We start from the raw sequence: 16052 nt of genomic DNA on the forward strand, positions 1-16052 counted from the left end.
GTTTGACTACGATAAAAAAATATAACAAAATTAAAACTTTAAATAAATCGATCGTTTAAGTAGACACGGCCAAAGCCTCCCACCAGACCGGAACACAGAAAATTCAGAAATTATAAATTCCTAAATTGCCCGAAAACGGTCCCGATGACCGCCTCTGCCCCAGGGAGGTTGTCCAAAAAGATAAAACATAGGCTGATTAGATTAACGTAAAAAGCTCGGGATACTGCCGCTTATAGTTATTTATGCATCTGTTATATAATAAGGGGTAAGAAAACACGAGTGTGGATTATATAATAGTACCACATGAATGTTTTAATACCTAATTATCAACAGTTGCAAGACTTTATGTAAACGGTAAACCTATAATATGAATCCTCTTTATAGGATTCTGAAGCAGTTAGCTTAATAACAGACAGTCCTAGTAACCTAAATAAACTGATAGTAACTGGTGTTCTGGTATTTAAACGCGCTAATGCTAAAGAGTTAATGACAATGTTCTTTTTTTGAAATTCACACAGATGTTCTTTTTTTTAAATTCATACAGATATAACGCATCGAGCGGTAAGAATGTGTCTGTTGAGTAAACCTGTTACGCAGAACGTGTCGATAAAAAAACAAAGGAGTGTTTTTATGAAATTCAGTACAACATTATGTCACCCGTTAGGGATGACGTAACGGTTATGAGGGCATTGGGTGTTTAATGCTGGCAATAAGCTAACTGTTTCAGAACTATTTAAATTTACAACAGGGAGGAGATAAAGATTATAAAAACATGTTCAGAACTATGATCAATATCACTAATCCCTTCGCCATATTCATTTTTGTGTCCGAACGTCCCGACAAGTTTGACGAGCTTCCTGACTCCGACTTCTGACAGACGTCTAGGTTAGCTTCGTTGTAGCTATCGAACTTGTCCACGAACTCCTGCCAAGTGCATCCTTCTTCCGGACAAAGCGGAGTTGGTTTCTCGTTTATAAGAACCTGGACCCGATGGGTTTGTTCTCCCGACTCGACACACCTATAATGATATTTGTCCGTGTCAGAGATATGGGTTTAATATAACTGCCATAACCCTAGCAGGTTAGCCAGCTTAGACTGCATCGTCACTCACCAGGTGAAATCGCAGTCAAGGGCTAAGTTATAGTAGATTTAAGAAAAACGGATAGGCTTGTACCAAATTTCAGATCAATCAGTCAAAAGGACGGGTGTCATTCCGCTGTGACTAACACAATACACAAACACGGCAGGCTAAATATAACCCATTAAAAACTAAATTAGGGGAAACTAGAGGAAGGAAAATAAAAAAATATATATTCTATGGGAATTAGTCAACGGCGTGCATAGAGGGTGTACACAGTTATAAAAAGCCTACCCATAAGTATTTATAACTCGTACCGGAGATTTTCTTCATTTTATATCATCTGCGGACCCCGTGCATACCCTCTATGCACGCCACTAATTGCCATTCCAGATAAATTTTAATTGATGGCTTTCTGTATTTGGTGGTACGGAGTTCTTCCTGGCTCCGATCACGCACAGACGTCTAGGTTAGCTTTGCTATAGCCCTGAAAATTTTCCAGGAACTGTTGCCAAGTGCATCCTTCTTCCGGACATAGGGGAGTTGTTTTCTCGTTTATTAGGATCTGGACGCGAAAGGTTTGTACTCCTGACTCGACACACCTATAATATTATTTGCCAACGTCTTAAATGTTTCGTATACAATAATTGTTATACATTTTTAAAATACATAATTAGTACTTTTCTCTACTAAATTACAATATAGCAATGCCCACTTTACACCATTAGACTTTCCATACACATATAATAAATGCGATAGTGTGACTATTTGTTTGTTACCTTTGTAACAAATGCACCAGGAGCGTGCACTGAGCTCGTAAAACAAGGGTATGCAAACAGCAGGAAGATTGCATGAAATGGCAAAAATCCTCCTCATATACTAGTTTTAGAGTAGGTAGTGCTTTTGTATGCGTGTATGAAGTGCACGCCACTGAACCGCACCGATCTCGAGAAAATTTGGCATATGACGAAGACCGTAGAATACTTTTAGTCCCGGACGAGAGATTCCCGGGGTATTTTCCGAAGAAATCTTCCATCCTGCAGTCGGAAATATAATTAAGACAAAGAGTCAATTTATGTTCCCGGTTATCTCATGATTTTTTATTCACTTGTTTCATGATATCCCGAATTAATTTGATCTTCAACGATTTTATTCTCAGTGATCAACATTTCTAGTTATAAACTGACGATTATAATATGATATTAGAGGCCAAGAAAATGAAAGAAATAGTTGATCGTTTTATTCTCTCCTGAAATTTCTCAAATATGAGTTGACGAACTGGCTGTCCTAGCTAGAGTTATCTGTGTTAAGGATAACCATTCTCTCTCTTATTATACTTTATGTATAGAAGTTTGAAATTAGGACATAACTATTACATAGCTTTAATTATAACGCCTATAAAAAGTAAAAAAAGTAGTTAGTCATAGTGTTATAATATTTTTGGGGCATTTATTATTTCTTGTAACAATGACAAATCAGGTACATTTAAATTAAAGTTTGTAGGAAATAATCCGTAAAATTAAATCAGCAGAAATGGTGTTACCTGATTTTCTGAATGCCCAGAACCTTATAATCGTGAGGTGTGAGAGGTGTAAGGTCTTAGAGATCATATTCTTAAAATGAATGCGGGTATGTGTAAGGATATCGTTACTGTAGATAATGGTCTGTGTAACCTTATTTTTTTTACTCCAAATCAGCGATAAGTTGCAAAACCTTTATTATGAATATAAATAAATAAATATACTACAACAATACACACATTGCCACCTAGGTAAGCGTAGCTTGTGTTATGGGTACCCCTCAAAGTACCATTAAAGATTACCTGGTTAAAATAGCCATTAAGTTGGAAGCGAACGCAGAAAACTGGGTTGTTCTCCACAACCTGTTAGCGTCTCTCGTGAATCCCCGGGGCGGTTCAGGGTCCTTGTACAAGCCAAGGGCACAGTACACCATCTCCATCATGGTGTCATGTGTGAAGTAGGAGACCAGGGTTTTCTTGTCGCCCTCCGTTGCATTAACGAAGTTTTCGTATAAATCTTTGAGAGGTAGACCACCGAGCTTTACGTTGATCTGATGACAACAGGAGATCCGTGAACTGTAGTGGGCCGTTAATGGGTTGATATGAAGAAGAATTATTAATACATGAGATCAGAAACATAAATACAACTGAGTAACAGATAATATATGTATATATATTATCATCATCATCATAATTTCAACCAATGGACGTCCACTGCTGGACATAGGTGTTTTGAAGGGAGTCCACAATCCACGGTCCTTGGCCGCTTGCCTCCAGCGGCTCCCAGCGACTCGCCTGATGTCATCACATTATCCGACCTACGCTGCTTTACCGGTGCGGGGTCGCCATTCCAGCACCTTAAGGTGTATATATATATATGTATATATATTATTAATAATATATTCATGTTGCAGAAGCGGTGATAGTTTAGTGCTAAGGACGTCGGCATCGTTTTCGGGGGGCTGAGTTCGAATCCCAGCAAGTACCTAACTTACAAGGTAGGTCCAATTTCGAGAAGGAGGTGAACCGCCGAATCCAACTCGGATGGGCAGCGTTCGGGAAACTTCGTGCCATCTTTTCGTCAGAAATCCCTCAGTGCCTGAAGACGAAAGTCTTCGAACAGTGCGTGTTGCCAGTGATGACCTATGGCTCTGAAACATGGTCGTTAACTATGGGCCTCATAAGAAGGCTTAGAGTCACTCAGCGGGCGATGGAGAGAGCTATGCTCGGAGTATCTCTACGCGATCGAATCAGAAATGTGGAGATTCGTAGAAGAACCAAAGTTACCGACATAGCTCAACGAGTCGCGAAGCTTAAGTGGCAATGGGCCGGGCACATAGTTCGGAGAAAGGATGGACGTTGGGGTCCCAAGGTGCTGGAATGGCAGCCCCGTACTGGTAAGCGCAGCGTTGGTCGACCCCCAACGAGGTGGACAGACGACATTAAGCGCGTCGCAGGTAGCCGTTGGATCCAAGCGGCTCAGAATCGTGGAACTTGGAACTCCCTACAAAAGACCTATGTCCAGCAGTGGACGTCTATCGGTTGATGTGATGACCTAACTTTTTCAATTTAAGTGCGTTTAAAGCAATAAAAATATCACTAGCTTCAACGGTCAAGGAAAACATAGTAAGAAAACCTGCATACCAGCGAGTACTCCATAATGTTCTCAGAGGCGTGTGGATTCCGCCGTCGCGCACTGGGACCGCGTGGTGGACTACGGCCTAAACCCTATTAATTGTGGTAGGTGACCCGCGCGATGTTGATATAAATATAATTTTGATATAACGGGTAGAAGGAGATGTATGCAATATTTTCAAAGTTAAAAAAAAATGCGTTCGTGCCATAAGTAAGGCTCATTTTATGGACAGCTGCAAGCCTTTATTCAAGGAATTAAAAATATTACCTCTACCTTGCATTTATATAAAAGAAGTTTGTCTGTTTGTGAAAAGGTATCCTGAGTACTTTAAAACTCGAGGCCAGCATTTTGACAACGAACCAAGGCATAAGGATCGTCTTCTTGTACCTAGGATTAAACTAGCCTTATATAGAGAAAATGCATTTTGTATGGCTATTCGAGTATATATCAAGTTGCCAGAATCCATAAAAGGAATGAATCTTCCTTTATTTAAGAGAAAATTGCATGAGTGGCTATTATTTAAGTGCTTTTACTCAATTAATGATTTTTTTGACTTTACTTAATGTTATTATTTTCGATAATTTTTGTATGCATGTATTATCAACAATATAATGGATATTATTCAAGAATGACTTTGTTAATTTCATTAGAATGTACTTGTATTTTGACTTAACGGCTTATTTCCATTTCATTAGATGATATTTACTATCGATATTATAATTTATATATTTTTGCGTCCAAATTGTAGTTGTAATTCCTTTTGTAATGTTTTCCTTTTATGTTTTTATTTCATATAATATGATTGTAAGTTGCACACCAAATTAATGGTAATACACTGTTTCAACAACAAAAGCTAAATTTGTAATATCTGATTATCTACGTGTATTTATGCAATAAATATAATTATTATTATTAAAGAAAGTCTCTTAAAATTGTACATAAGACTACTGCTCAATGTCACCTTACATAAAACTAGCTCTTGGGATGCAAGAAAAAAGACACAAAGGATGATCTCACCTCCGATGCATACCCGTTTCTATAGAAATGCCGTACGTCATCCCTGTACTCCAGCACGATCAAGTCCTGGTCAGTGAAGAACGAGCACCAGGGAGATCGGAGCTTCTCGCTCCAGCTCCTCTCGAACCGGCACAGTTCGTAAAGTGTATTAACATCAGTGGACGTCATTTGGTAATCTACGAACATCTTCGACTGCACTCGGTCTCTGATCTGAGAAAGACGTTTAACTCTGTGACTTTGATCTACTTAGGGTACATTTTCGTACAATAATTACTCGTACCTTTCAAGTAAGTGGTATGGGAGTGTGGAACTAAGCATCAGCATGCGTAACGCTGTTGAAACTATTGGGGCTAACCGGCTACACACACCTACAGTGTAGCTGACACACAGTCCGTAAAAGAAAAGTTCGCGTTGCAGCTTATCGTGTAGCGTAGCGACACCTGGCGGCGTTTTCTTGGCTAGTGTCCGTGCTAGCCATAGGTCGCTAGTAGTTGACTCCATTGCATAGTTATTTCCAGCGTTATAACAGAGATGGCGCTGCATATTATTTGTCTTGGGTTATGTTGGGTTAAGTTCAAAACTTAAATAAAGTAATAAAGGAGACAGTTTTTTTTTGGGACAAAAAAATATTATATTAAAAAAAAACGAAAAAAAATTGTAACAGTAAAGGGGATACGTATTATATAATGATGACCTCACTAGCGCAACGGTGAGCGCTGTGAATTTAAGTAGGAGATCCCGGGTTCGTTGTAGTGGGATAAAAAAAAACTAACTGGAATCACGAAATCATTAAAACAGTATAGTAACAGTATACAGATTATTTTTGCGTTTATCATTTTGCTTCGGTCAACGTTATGCATAAAAATAGCGTTTATCGTAGCGTTTTTACAATTCAGTTGTATTTTTATATAACTGAATTGATAAATCAGTTGTATAAATCGGTCGGTTAATAAATCTTTGTAACTTAATTCCAATAATAAAATTAAGAATTCCTAATTTGAAAGCTATAAAAAATACTCACAGCTAAAAACTCCGCGCTTGAATCGTAAGCTGCCAACTCATCGGCCAGCTTTGGACCATTTTTCACCTCTTCCGTATATCGTTCACAGTTTTTATAGGGCTGAAAATAAAACTTAACTAAATCTATAGTTGTTTTAAAATCCGTATTTAGTTTTGCTTATTCTTCTTAGCTCTTCAGATGTATTTTTATTAAAATAAGCTGTTGCCCGCAACTTTGTCTGCGTTTGATGTTGTTTTGTGATGTGGCGTTCAATTTAGTTGTAGTTCTAAAAAAAATTTAAGTATTTACTATCGCTTAGCCTTAAATGAGGGGTTTGCTGCCGTCCGCTAAGGAGTTCTTTCCTTTATCTCCTACCATATTCAGATCTGCACAAAGTTCGCCCAAAATTTAACACATATTATAACCTCTATAGAACAAAAATAATTATTTAAATCGGTTATAATTTGTCGGAGCTATGGTGTAAAATCGTCAAACACTTTCATCCCCTCTCCCAAAGGAACCGAGCTTAATGGTGGGATAAAAAGTATTCTATATTACTTCTAACACTTCCAAGAATATGTGTACAAATTTCATGAGGATCTGTTAAGTAGATTTGCGTGAAAGCGTAACAAACAAACTTACATTGACATTTATAATATTAGCAGGAATAACATTATTAGCAGTTTTTTTTTAATTTTATTTCATTATATATTAACTAACGAGCACGGCAATCATTGGCAAGAGACGATTCCCCGGGGAAAGGATAAAAATGTATCTTCTCCTACGGCTTTATCAACTGTCAGACAAGTTGAAATAATATCCAAATAATATATGTGTAACGAAAAAAGGGGGTAAACTTTCCCTATTCCATGTTGCCGTGCTTTAGCAGGTGGACACGTTAATTTTATTCCCTGAAAGGGGATATAATCGGGGGATATAATTTTAGTCTCTTGCCTGTGCTAGCCCTGCAGCTTTATCAACTCTTAGACAACGGGCGCACAAGTGGGAGTAATTCAGACGGCTTAGTGGCGCAGTGGGCAGCGACCCTGCTTTCTGAGTCCAAGGTCGTGGGTTCGGTTCCCATAACTGGCAAATGTTTGTGTGATGAACATGAATGTTTTTCAGTGTCTGGGTGTTTATCTGTATATTATAAGTATTTATGTGTATTGTATTCATAAAAAAAAAATATTCATCAGCTATCTCAGTAACCATAACACAAGCCACGCATACTTCGGGGCTAGATGGCGATGTGTGTATTGTCGTAGTATATTTATTTATTTATTTATATCCAAATAATATATGTGTATTAATAAACGGGGGTAAGCTTCTTATATTCCTTGTTCCCGTATTTTGGTAATTAATTTGTCTTGTAAATAATAATTAAACTACATCTAATTATACCGTGAAAATTAATAGGCTTCTATTCCTCAAAATAATGAAGCCTATAAAAAAAAACCAACTCGATAAGTGAAGTATTTCGCTCGTTATCGTGACCACAAGATACGGGATCCGTACGTACAGACACACAGACATCGAAGACAAAACATTTTTAAACAATTTTTTAATTAGTTTAAATAATAAAAAGAGATTTAAATATATCATGAGTGTTAAAAATAGTGTTTTTCTCAATATTTATTTAGCAACGCACCCCGTGAAGACATTACAGTTGCCTAATTCGTCTCCCCAGGGCTATTAAAAGAATGTATGAACGAGTAATAATTACAACAAATTAAATTAAATTAAAACAAAAATAAACTATATAACATTAATAATTTTAAAATAATAATAATAAATAAATAAATAAATAAAACAATAATAATAATAACAATAACCAAAAATTCTATTTTTATATATTTATTTGTCTATTTATATTCACTTATAAAAGCAATAAAGAATAAAAAAGTGTAATTTTAAGTTGGAGAAACACTCGGTGTGCGTAAACTGACAGTAATACCCACCTCAACGCTTCGCTTATGAGGCGTGCAAAAGATGTGATGTAAAAAAACTTACTCGTAGAAGATAGTCTATCTCCGATGGTGGGTCAATGCCAGAAGAAAAGTTACCCTGGGCTACACTCATGCCTCGAACAAAAGCCGCGAGACTGGTGATAGTTCTCTGTTCGTTTGTTGCTTTGAAGTACACCTTATCGACGGATTTCAGAAATCTATTGAACAATAAACACATCATCATCATATTAACCAAATGACGTCCACTGCTGGACAAAAGTCTTTTGTAGGGAATCCCAAATACCAAGATCTTGCGCACCCTGTGACTCGTTTGATGTCATTTGTCCACCAGCAGGTCTAGCACAGACAGGAAACAAAAACGTGTGTGTCAGCTCCGACGCACGACTGGAGTTTACTCCTCAAGTACGATTGTCGAAACATACACAAGAAGAGTTTATTTAGCTGAATAAAGATTAATACCATATGAAAGGGTAAATTAAAAATCCTGTGCAATTTATTCACACACGGCGGAAGTGTAACTTCTTAAAAGTAGCCAACGGGAGATTGAGGTGGATGGAGAGTATCAGAACTCTTAGGATAAATGTAATGTTTATTATTTAGTTTCCATGGTAACTAGAATAGGAAAAAAAATGTATAATGTTTTCTATCTCACTCTGTCCCATATATTTATGTGTTTGTTTCTTTAACTAGATATTATTCGGTTTCCTTGGTAACTTGAATAGGACAAATAAGTTAATTAAACGAAAGCGACGTTGTATGCGCATCACAGTTGCCGGGCATGCAACGTCGCAAAGCGAAAACGTAACGAGGTCATTCATCAGTAGATTTTACTCCTCACATTTTTCTCATACCGGGCGCCTTATATATGAAAATCGATTCTCAAGGAGTAAACTCCAAAAATTATATCCCCTGACAGGGGATATAAATAACTAGTCCAGCTAAAGCACGGGAACATGGAATAGGAATAGTTTACCCCCGTTTATTATTTGGATATTTTTTCCACTCGTGCGCCAGTGCTCATAAAGTTGATAAAGCTGTGGGAGAAGATACGTTTTTATCCTTTCCCGGGAGATATAATAGTCTCCTGCCCATGCTAGCGAGGTCGAGGTGGCCATTCCAGCACCTTGAGACACAAACGTCCATCAACGTCCGTCAACGTGTGTGTGTGTGTGTGTGTGTGTGTGTGTGTATGTGTGTGTGTGTGTGTGTGTGTGTGTGTGTGAGTGTATGTGATTGCACTTACCATCGGGAGGGTTATCGGTTTAGGCTGTCAATTACAATTATTGCTAAGTTTCGCCGTGTAACATGCAAACATATTTTACAAAGCAAAAACACAACAATACAACATAACCTTACATTAAAAATGAATATTTAAAAAGGAATAAATTCTATAGAATTAACTTATTAGCATACCTATTCTTGAATGGTTTAATACGGTTTATTTATTGGGTACTTGAGGAAATTTTGGTTGGACGTCTTTATACTTTATTATACTTTTTCTGTTTGTTTTTACTTGTAGTATGCAAATAAACAGTATAAATAAAATAATAAATAAATATACGAGTATATAGGAAATGAAGGCTGTAACATCCGACCGACGGAAACTCCCATACGAGCCAGAAATAATCTCCATCGCTTTGTGTAAATCATATGAAGTGCATTACTACGTCGACTCACTACATTGCTATCCTCTATCTACTTTTTATTTATTTATTCAATTACAATTCCGTTACAATGTCATATAGGTTACATTATTATTTTTCTATTATTTATTGATTTTAATTTTTTTTTAACCCTTAAGAGTGCTTAATTAAAAAAACCACTATTAAAATTAATAAAAAAAAAACACCCTCCGCTTGCGGGGCTTTGGAATGCCCAGGCATCCGGCGGTCAGGGCTCCAGAGTGAGGAACCTTCTTACAATACGCGCCGTTTCAAGGACTACTGCCTTCTGTATCCGACCCTTGATCCAATAACCAAGATTGGTATTACTTATTATAATTTCAAAAGAGAATGTCAATCTAATGTATACATTAAAAATGAAACCCTGTGAGGGCGCTGTAACCAGGTCGAGAGGCGAATTTTTATTAATAAATATTTTCTTTAAGAAAGTCACAAGGAAGTTGTTTATTTTATAAATAAGCTATCTCCATCAAGTAATGTTTTAAGTAATGATTTTGTAAATATGTTTATAATTTCTTTTTCTTTTATATGTTTCGGCATTTTGGTTTACATTTTGTTGCAGTTGCTCTATTGTATTTGTATTTCGTTTTTATATGGTGTATGGTGTATGGTGAAATGAAATTAAAGGAAATGAAACTACACTTTATTATATACCTAACAGAATGAAATTATAAACAAAAAAAACACTTACACACAGCTACAATGGACGGCCTTATCGCTGAAAAGCGATCTCAGCCAGGCAACCCAACAGAGGAAAGGGGAAAAAAACTTACACTTTAGGGTTAGGTTGTACACACGAAGAAGTTACCTAATATAAAATATATATATATCAATCATTATATCATGCAAAATGTAAGCCTACAACACAAAGGAAAATGACTCAGAAGCAAAAAAAAAAAACTAATTAACGTGGCATAAGATGCTTTTTAAGAAGTTTCTTGAAAATCGATAGTGACTTCGCGCACCTAATTTGAAAGGGGAGAGAGTTTCACAGCCCAACAGCTTCAACTGATAAGGATTTGGAAAAGAAAGAGGTACTATGTGAAGGAATTTTTAGGATAACATTATCTTCAGAACTCAAATCGTTCTTGTAGATATGGAGGAGTAGCTTGATGTAACAGAACACAGTATAAGACAGGATATGAGTATTCCTGCGAAGGCTGGTGGAATAGTTATACTGTGTTTCTCCAAGCTACCACATTTTAAAGATGCTCTCCTGCATGCCTAGCTACTCCGACGCTATGCCACGTTTGTTAATAACCCCCTAATAGTCTATTGATACATTTATGACTATAACGTAAATATATTACTCATCGTGTCCATAATACAGCCTCCTGCCCAGATCGAAAAGCTCCTCGTAACCGATCCCTGTGAGGTATTCCGCCGAGTTGTCCATTGTGCTGTTCCAGCTCCAATTCATCAGATCGTACATGTCCTGAAAATTAAAGGTTTCTGTAAGAATAATGGAGAGAAAGGCAGAATCAATCAATCACTACAAAAACCTTTAAAAGTCCACTGCTGGACTAAAAGTACTAGTAGTGCTTTATGTGAAGCTCGTCCTCGGAAGTTTAATTGCCACGCTTATTTCTGCCGTTATGTAGCATTGTTTGAATGCTGTGTTTGAGTCTGGAGGGCTTGGTTAAAGGCTTAAATTGACGGGCACAGGGCTGTATGTTGCAGGACTTGCCGCTGTGTTGCTCTGTCTATAGGCGATGGTTATCAGGTGGGCCATTTGCTTCTCAAAAGTCGATTTATTAATGGTCTGTCAAATGAAAAGCGTAAAAAAAGTAATTTCCGTTTTTAATTTAGAAGAGAGTACGTTTTTAGAATACGCTGCGTTTCTTGCCTGCTTCTTGTCTGTAGTATCTGTTTTCCAAACCTGCGGTAGAGTCAATTCTAACAGACATTAACAGCCCTTGAGCCGTGGCTTAAGCCAGGAAAAATAACAAAAAACTAAGCTTAATCTATAATTTTTGTAGCTAAAACTAAAAAGCTAATCACGAAATCAGCCAGTAGACATGTGTACGTTAGATACGTCCTTAGACTGGAGAAGCTGAAGATATTGTTTAGAGGAAAATGTCTTGAAACCTTGATGCCGCATGGTTCGATCTTCTTGCACTGATGAGAGCGAAGATGATCAGTATGGCTACTGCGTCAGTCGTCTTCAGTTCTTGCTGTATCAAATGTGGACGAAATTGTCGCGCTCGAATTGGTCTGTACAGTCGACAAGGCCTCAATGATTGATCGGCTAGTGGCTTTTAAAATGAGAACTAACCTGTGAACAATTGTTGCTTCTTCGAGAGGCAGGTGAGTGTTCACTGTCTAATAGCTGTTTAATTTTGTACTGCAACTCTCGGATGTTGCGCGTGACGTCAGGACCGGGGTTCCGGTTTCCGTGGCGGTGGATCGACCAGACACTTATTACTTCACAACCTGTAACCACATTTATTAAATATAAAGTCAGCAATATTATAATGGGTGTCCCACGGGGTACGATGTTGGGTCCCTTTATATTTTTGTGTATTGAGATGATCATCATAAACATTTTCACTTTGCAATATGGAGAGATGTTGAAAAAGAGCAACTGCCGAGTTTCTTGAGGTTATTTCTCGGTAGAATCTACTTTTCGAGCCGGTCATTTTTTAATATTTAATCTAGCTATTGCCTACGTTCTTCGTCCGTATTACAGTTTATTACGATCTTGTACATAAAGTAGCCTTTGTTACTCTCCGCCCTTTCAACTAACTCTGCGCCAAAAATCAAATTGATTAGTTGCTTCGTTGGAGCGTGAAGGGAGGACAAACAAACAAAACACTCGCATTTATAACATCAGTGAATGTCCAAGCAAAACCTTTATAGATGGTAAGTGAAAAAATATCGCTTATAAAAAGAGCGGAAGCGGTGATAGCCTAATGGGTGGGATTTCGGCGTATACTTTAGGGGGGTCGAGTCCGAATTCCGGCACGGTAATTATTCTAAGTTTTGTGCGTTACATATCATAAAATAAGTCTATTTGAGTGTTATTATTAACTGAATTCAGAAGGCGAGAAACTCGAATAAAAAAATAATTAAATCTGTTTTTAGTTTTAGGTTAAGGTATGTGCAGAATATTTTTATGTATATGTAATCGTGAGGATACAATAAAGTCTACCTAAGTAATTCCGGACTATCTATTGACCCAATGTTGAGTAAGAGACAAACGACGGAAATGTTTTGGCTTGTATGAAGGGGTACAAGGTATAAGTACGAACAATTAGTATTCCGCTGAACTTATTTTACATATAATTTTATGTATAATTAGTTTGTAAAATGTTTGTTATTTATTTTACTAACCCATTGTCCCATAAAAGGTTTTTTGGAGGAGATCGCTTAAAGCGCTAATAAGACCTTTGCGCATTTATATATTTGTTTTGGTTTTGTTATTTCTTGTTTACTCTTTTAATTTGTGCAATTAAGACTTTATCTGGCTATTTATCTATCTTGAGGAAGCTTGGGACTAATACTGGGAGAAAAAAAGACTCACCGTCATCTTTCGGCTGGTCTCTCAGGTCTCCGCGAACACTGTCGTACGGCGTCACGGTAGAGAAGTAGTCGTACTGGCACTTCCGGTTCCAGTAGCATTCCTTGCAGAACGTTGAACCGATTGAAACCAGGCTAAGCAGCATACATAGTGCGGGGGTGACTGACATTTCGTTATTTTCTCACTAAAACAGTATATATTAAATCATCATCATCATATGCAGCCTATGAACGTACCTCTGCTGGGCACAGGTCTTTTCTCTCACAGGAGTGACGGTTTTACATAAACCCACAACGCTGCTCATATGCGGGTTGGTGGGCTTTAACGATTATACCACAATTATGTGATAATAACCAGGACCGCCGGCTTAACGTGCTCTCCGAGGCACGGGGGCTGACACCGCCAACTTCCTAACTCCGGGCTCGTGTCAAAGATTCTTTAATAGAAAATAGACAGCACCCTATATTATTTGGCCCGACCTAGGATTCGAATCTAGGACCTAGTGATCCGTAATTTAACCTGCTAACCACTAACCTCGAGGCAGGACATATCAAATAGCGGTATAATATTAATATATCGTTAGTATTAGTACAAAGTTTTTTTTTTGTTTTAATTTATTTTCTTTGTATCATTTTCGCTTGGTAGGTACTTATTCCTAAGCAATTGTGGTTAATGTTTATGTACCTATAACTAAGTAGTGGAAACTTCATTGGTTTATCATTTATGTGATATAAAAATACGGCATACTATACTTTTATGTGTAATAGTATCTACTGTTTGTTTCCCTTGAAAAGCTAATAAATAAATATAATTAAATAATGCATTTATTGATTCTATTTACACTTTGGAAGAAAATAAATGTTATTTCATTAGGTATTTTTTTATAGACTAACGTTGAGAATCACATGTGATCACTTCTAAGCCTAAAAGTTAAACGAACTTACCTTTCTGGAACGTGTTTTCTAAATAATCTAAATATATATTACAGTGCAATCTTAATATTATATAACGTGCTTCAATTTAAAGACTCCCTCAATTTAAAAAAATCTTCGTAATCCCCTTGAATTGCCCGTGAGTCAATGTAAAATATACCTTTACATTGCAAACATTGTTTGCGAATGACTTATTTTTAACGAAGTAAATAATATAAATAGCGGTCCCTTGCGACTTAGTCCGCGTATTAGGCAACCTTAAAAGATAGATATATGTTGTCGCGAACTTTAACCGTTCACTCAGCGCAAGCTCTCAAAAGGAAAAATAACCCGATTTTGAAACATCTATAATTGATACTATGCACATATAAGTCTTAACGAAATGATATAAAGCTTAAAACCTTCCTCGGCTATCCAACACAGTAAAAATTTCAAATCGGATAAGTAGTTCCTGAGATCATTGCGTTCAAGTAAACAAACAACAAACTCTTCACCGTTATATATTAGTATAAGATTATATCCATTTTAAAAACCTCTAATTCACGTAGTATAAGATTATATCCATTTTAAAAACCTCTAATTCACGTTTTTGGTCGACCCGAAGCCAATGTTGAGGTTAATACTTTATGACAACATTTTTGAATTCGAATTTTGAATTCAGCCCAACCCTGCTTTCTGAGTGCAAGGCCGTGGGTTCGATTACCACAACTGGAAAATGCTTGTGTGATGAACATGAATGTTTATCAGTGTCTGGATGTTTATTTGTATATCATAAGTATTTATGTTAACTATATTCATATAAATATTAATCAGCTATTTTAGTCCCCATAACACAGGCTTCGTTATTATCGTAGTATTTAAAAAAAAAAAACCTAACCTTGAGATCACCAAATCTTGCTAAAACTATTTACTCGTTCTCTTCCGATTTGCTATAAATAGATGGCACTTGGAACCTGTTGCACATTACGCGTGAAACTGCAGAGCTATCAACGAATACTGGGAAGCAGAACAAAAACAATATTCACTAAAGAGTCGAATACACAATATTATCTACATACACAATGGACAGACGACAGTGTATGTAGAAACAACTTTTTAAACAACCACTCCGTAAGCGAGTATCCGGTACACTGTTTCATGTACAATGGAGCTGTTAGGTACTAAACAGTTTTATCCGCTGTCTTCGCCCATTATATCAATGGTAATCCATACTAATATTATAGGTGCGAAAGTGTGATTTGCATGTTTGTTTGTCCTTACTTTACGGTTGGAGCACGTTAGGAAATGAGCGGTGTCAATCCGCGTACCTCGGAGTGCACGTTAAGCCATCAGTCCCGGTTGTTATCAATTGTGTTAAAGTCCACCAACCCGCATTGGAGCAGCGTGGTGGGTTTATGCTCTAAAACCGTCTCTCCTATGAGAGACGAGGCTTTTGGGCACAAGGCTGCGGATGATGATGATGATTCTTCGCTCTAACTAACGATAAGCGATTTAGCGTTCAGGTACGATGACGTGTAGACACCGACTCTAGGTTTGATATTACTGCCATACCCCAAACAGGTTAACCTATTACCATTTAGCATCATCACTTACCAATTTAGCGATAAGACCCCTTTACAGACCTAAACTAGCTTAAGTTTCTATATTGTTTCTTGTTTCTTTTTTTATTTTGCCAACAAGTGAGATTGCAGCCAGTTGCTT

The 16052-nt window shown here is 37.2% G+C and overlaps 1 protein-coding gene across 2 annotated transcripts; it reads right to left on the reverse strand.

Moving 5' to 3' along the window:
- Positions 1–88: 88 nt before the first annotated feature.
- On the reverse strand, positions 89–15470 carry LOC120629015 (multiple inositol polyphosphate phosphatase 1-like). Of its 2 annotated transcripts, none has more exons than XM_039897739.1 (9): positions 15229–15470; positions 13423–13603; positions 12175–12332; positions 11210–11334; positions 8261–8414; positions 6272–6370; positions 5251–5460; positions 2901–3148; positions 89–1018 (listed from the first exon to the last, which is right to left on the reverse strand). In XM_039897739.1, the coding sequence occupies exons 2-9, from the start codon at positions 13586–13588 to the stop codon at positions 763–765; spliced, it is 1416 nt and encodes a 471-aa protein (XP_039753673.1). In that variant the 5' UTR covers positions 13589–13603; positions 15229–15470; the 3' UTR covers positions 89–762. The 2 variants fall into 2 exon arrangements, with proteins under 2 accessions (XP_039753673.1, XP_039753674.1); XM_039897740.1 differs by lacking the exon at positions 89–1018 and adding an exon at positions 1449–1680.
- Positions 15471–16052: the final 582 nt, after the last annotated feature.

The sequence above is a fragment of the Pararge aegeria genome, chromosome 13, assembly GCF_905163445.1.
Source record: "Pararge aegeria chromosome 13, ilParAegt1.1, whole genome shotgun sequence".
In the NCBI taxonomy this organism is placed as follows: Eukaryota; Metazoa; Arthropoda; class Insecta; order Lepidoptera; family Nymphalidae; genus Pararge; species Pararge aegeria.

What these genes read in the sequence shown, in the direction of transcription:
- LOC120629015 (XM_039897739.1), bottom strand. Translation starts at nt 13,588, where the DNA reads ATGTCAGTCACCCCCGCACTATGTATGCTGCTTAGCCTGGTTTCAATC. An exon ending in GAAGCAACAATTGTTCACAG is followed by an intron (nt 11,335 to 12,174) that starts GTTAGTTCTCAT and finishes TTTAATTTTCAG; the next exon opens with GACATGTACGATCTGATGAA. An exon ending in CTGTATTATGGACACGATGA is followed by an intron (nt 8,415 to 11,209) that starts GTAATATATTTA and finishes ATTGTTCAATAG; the next exon opens with ATTTCTGAAATCCGTCGATA.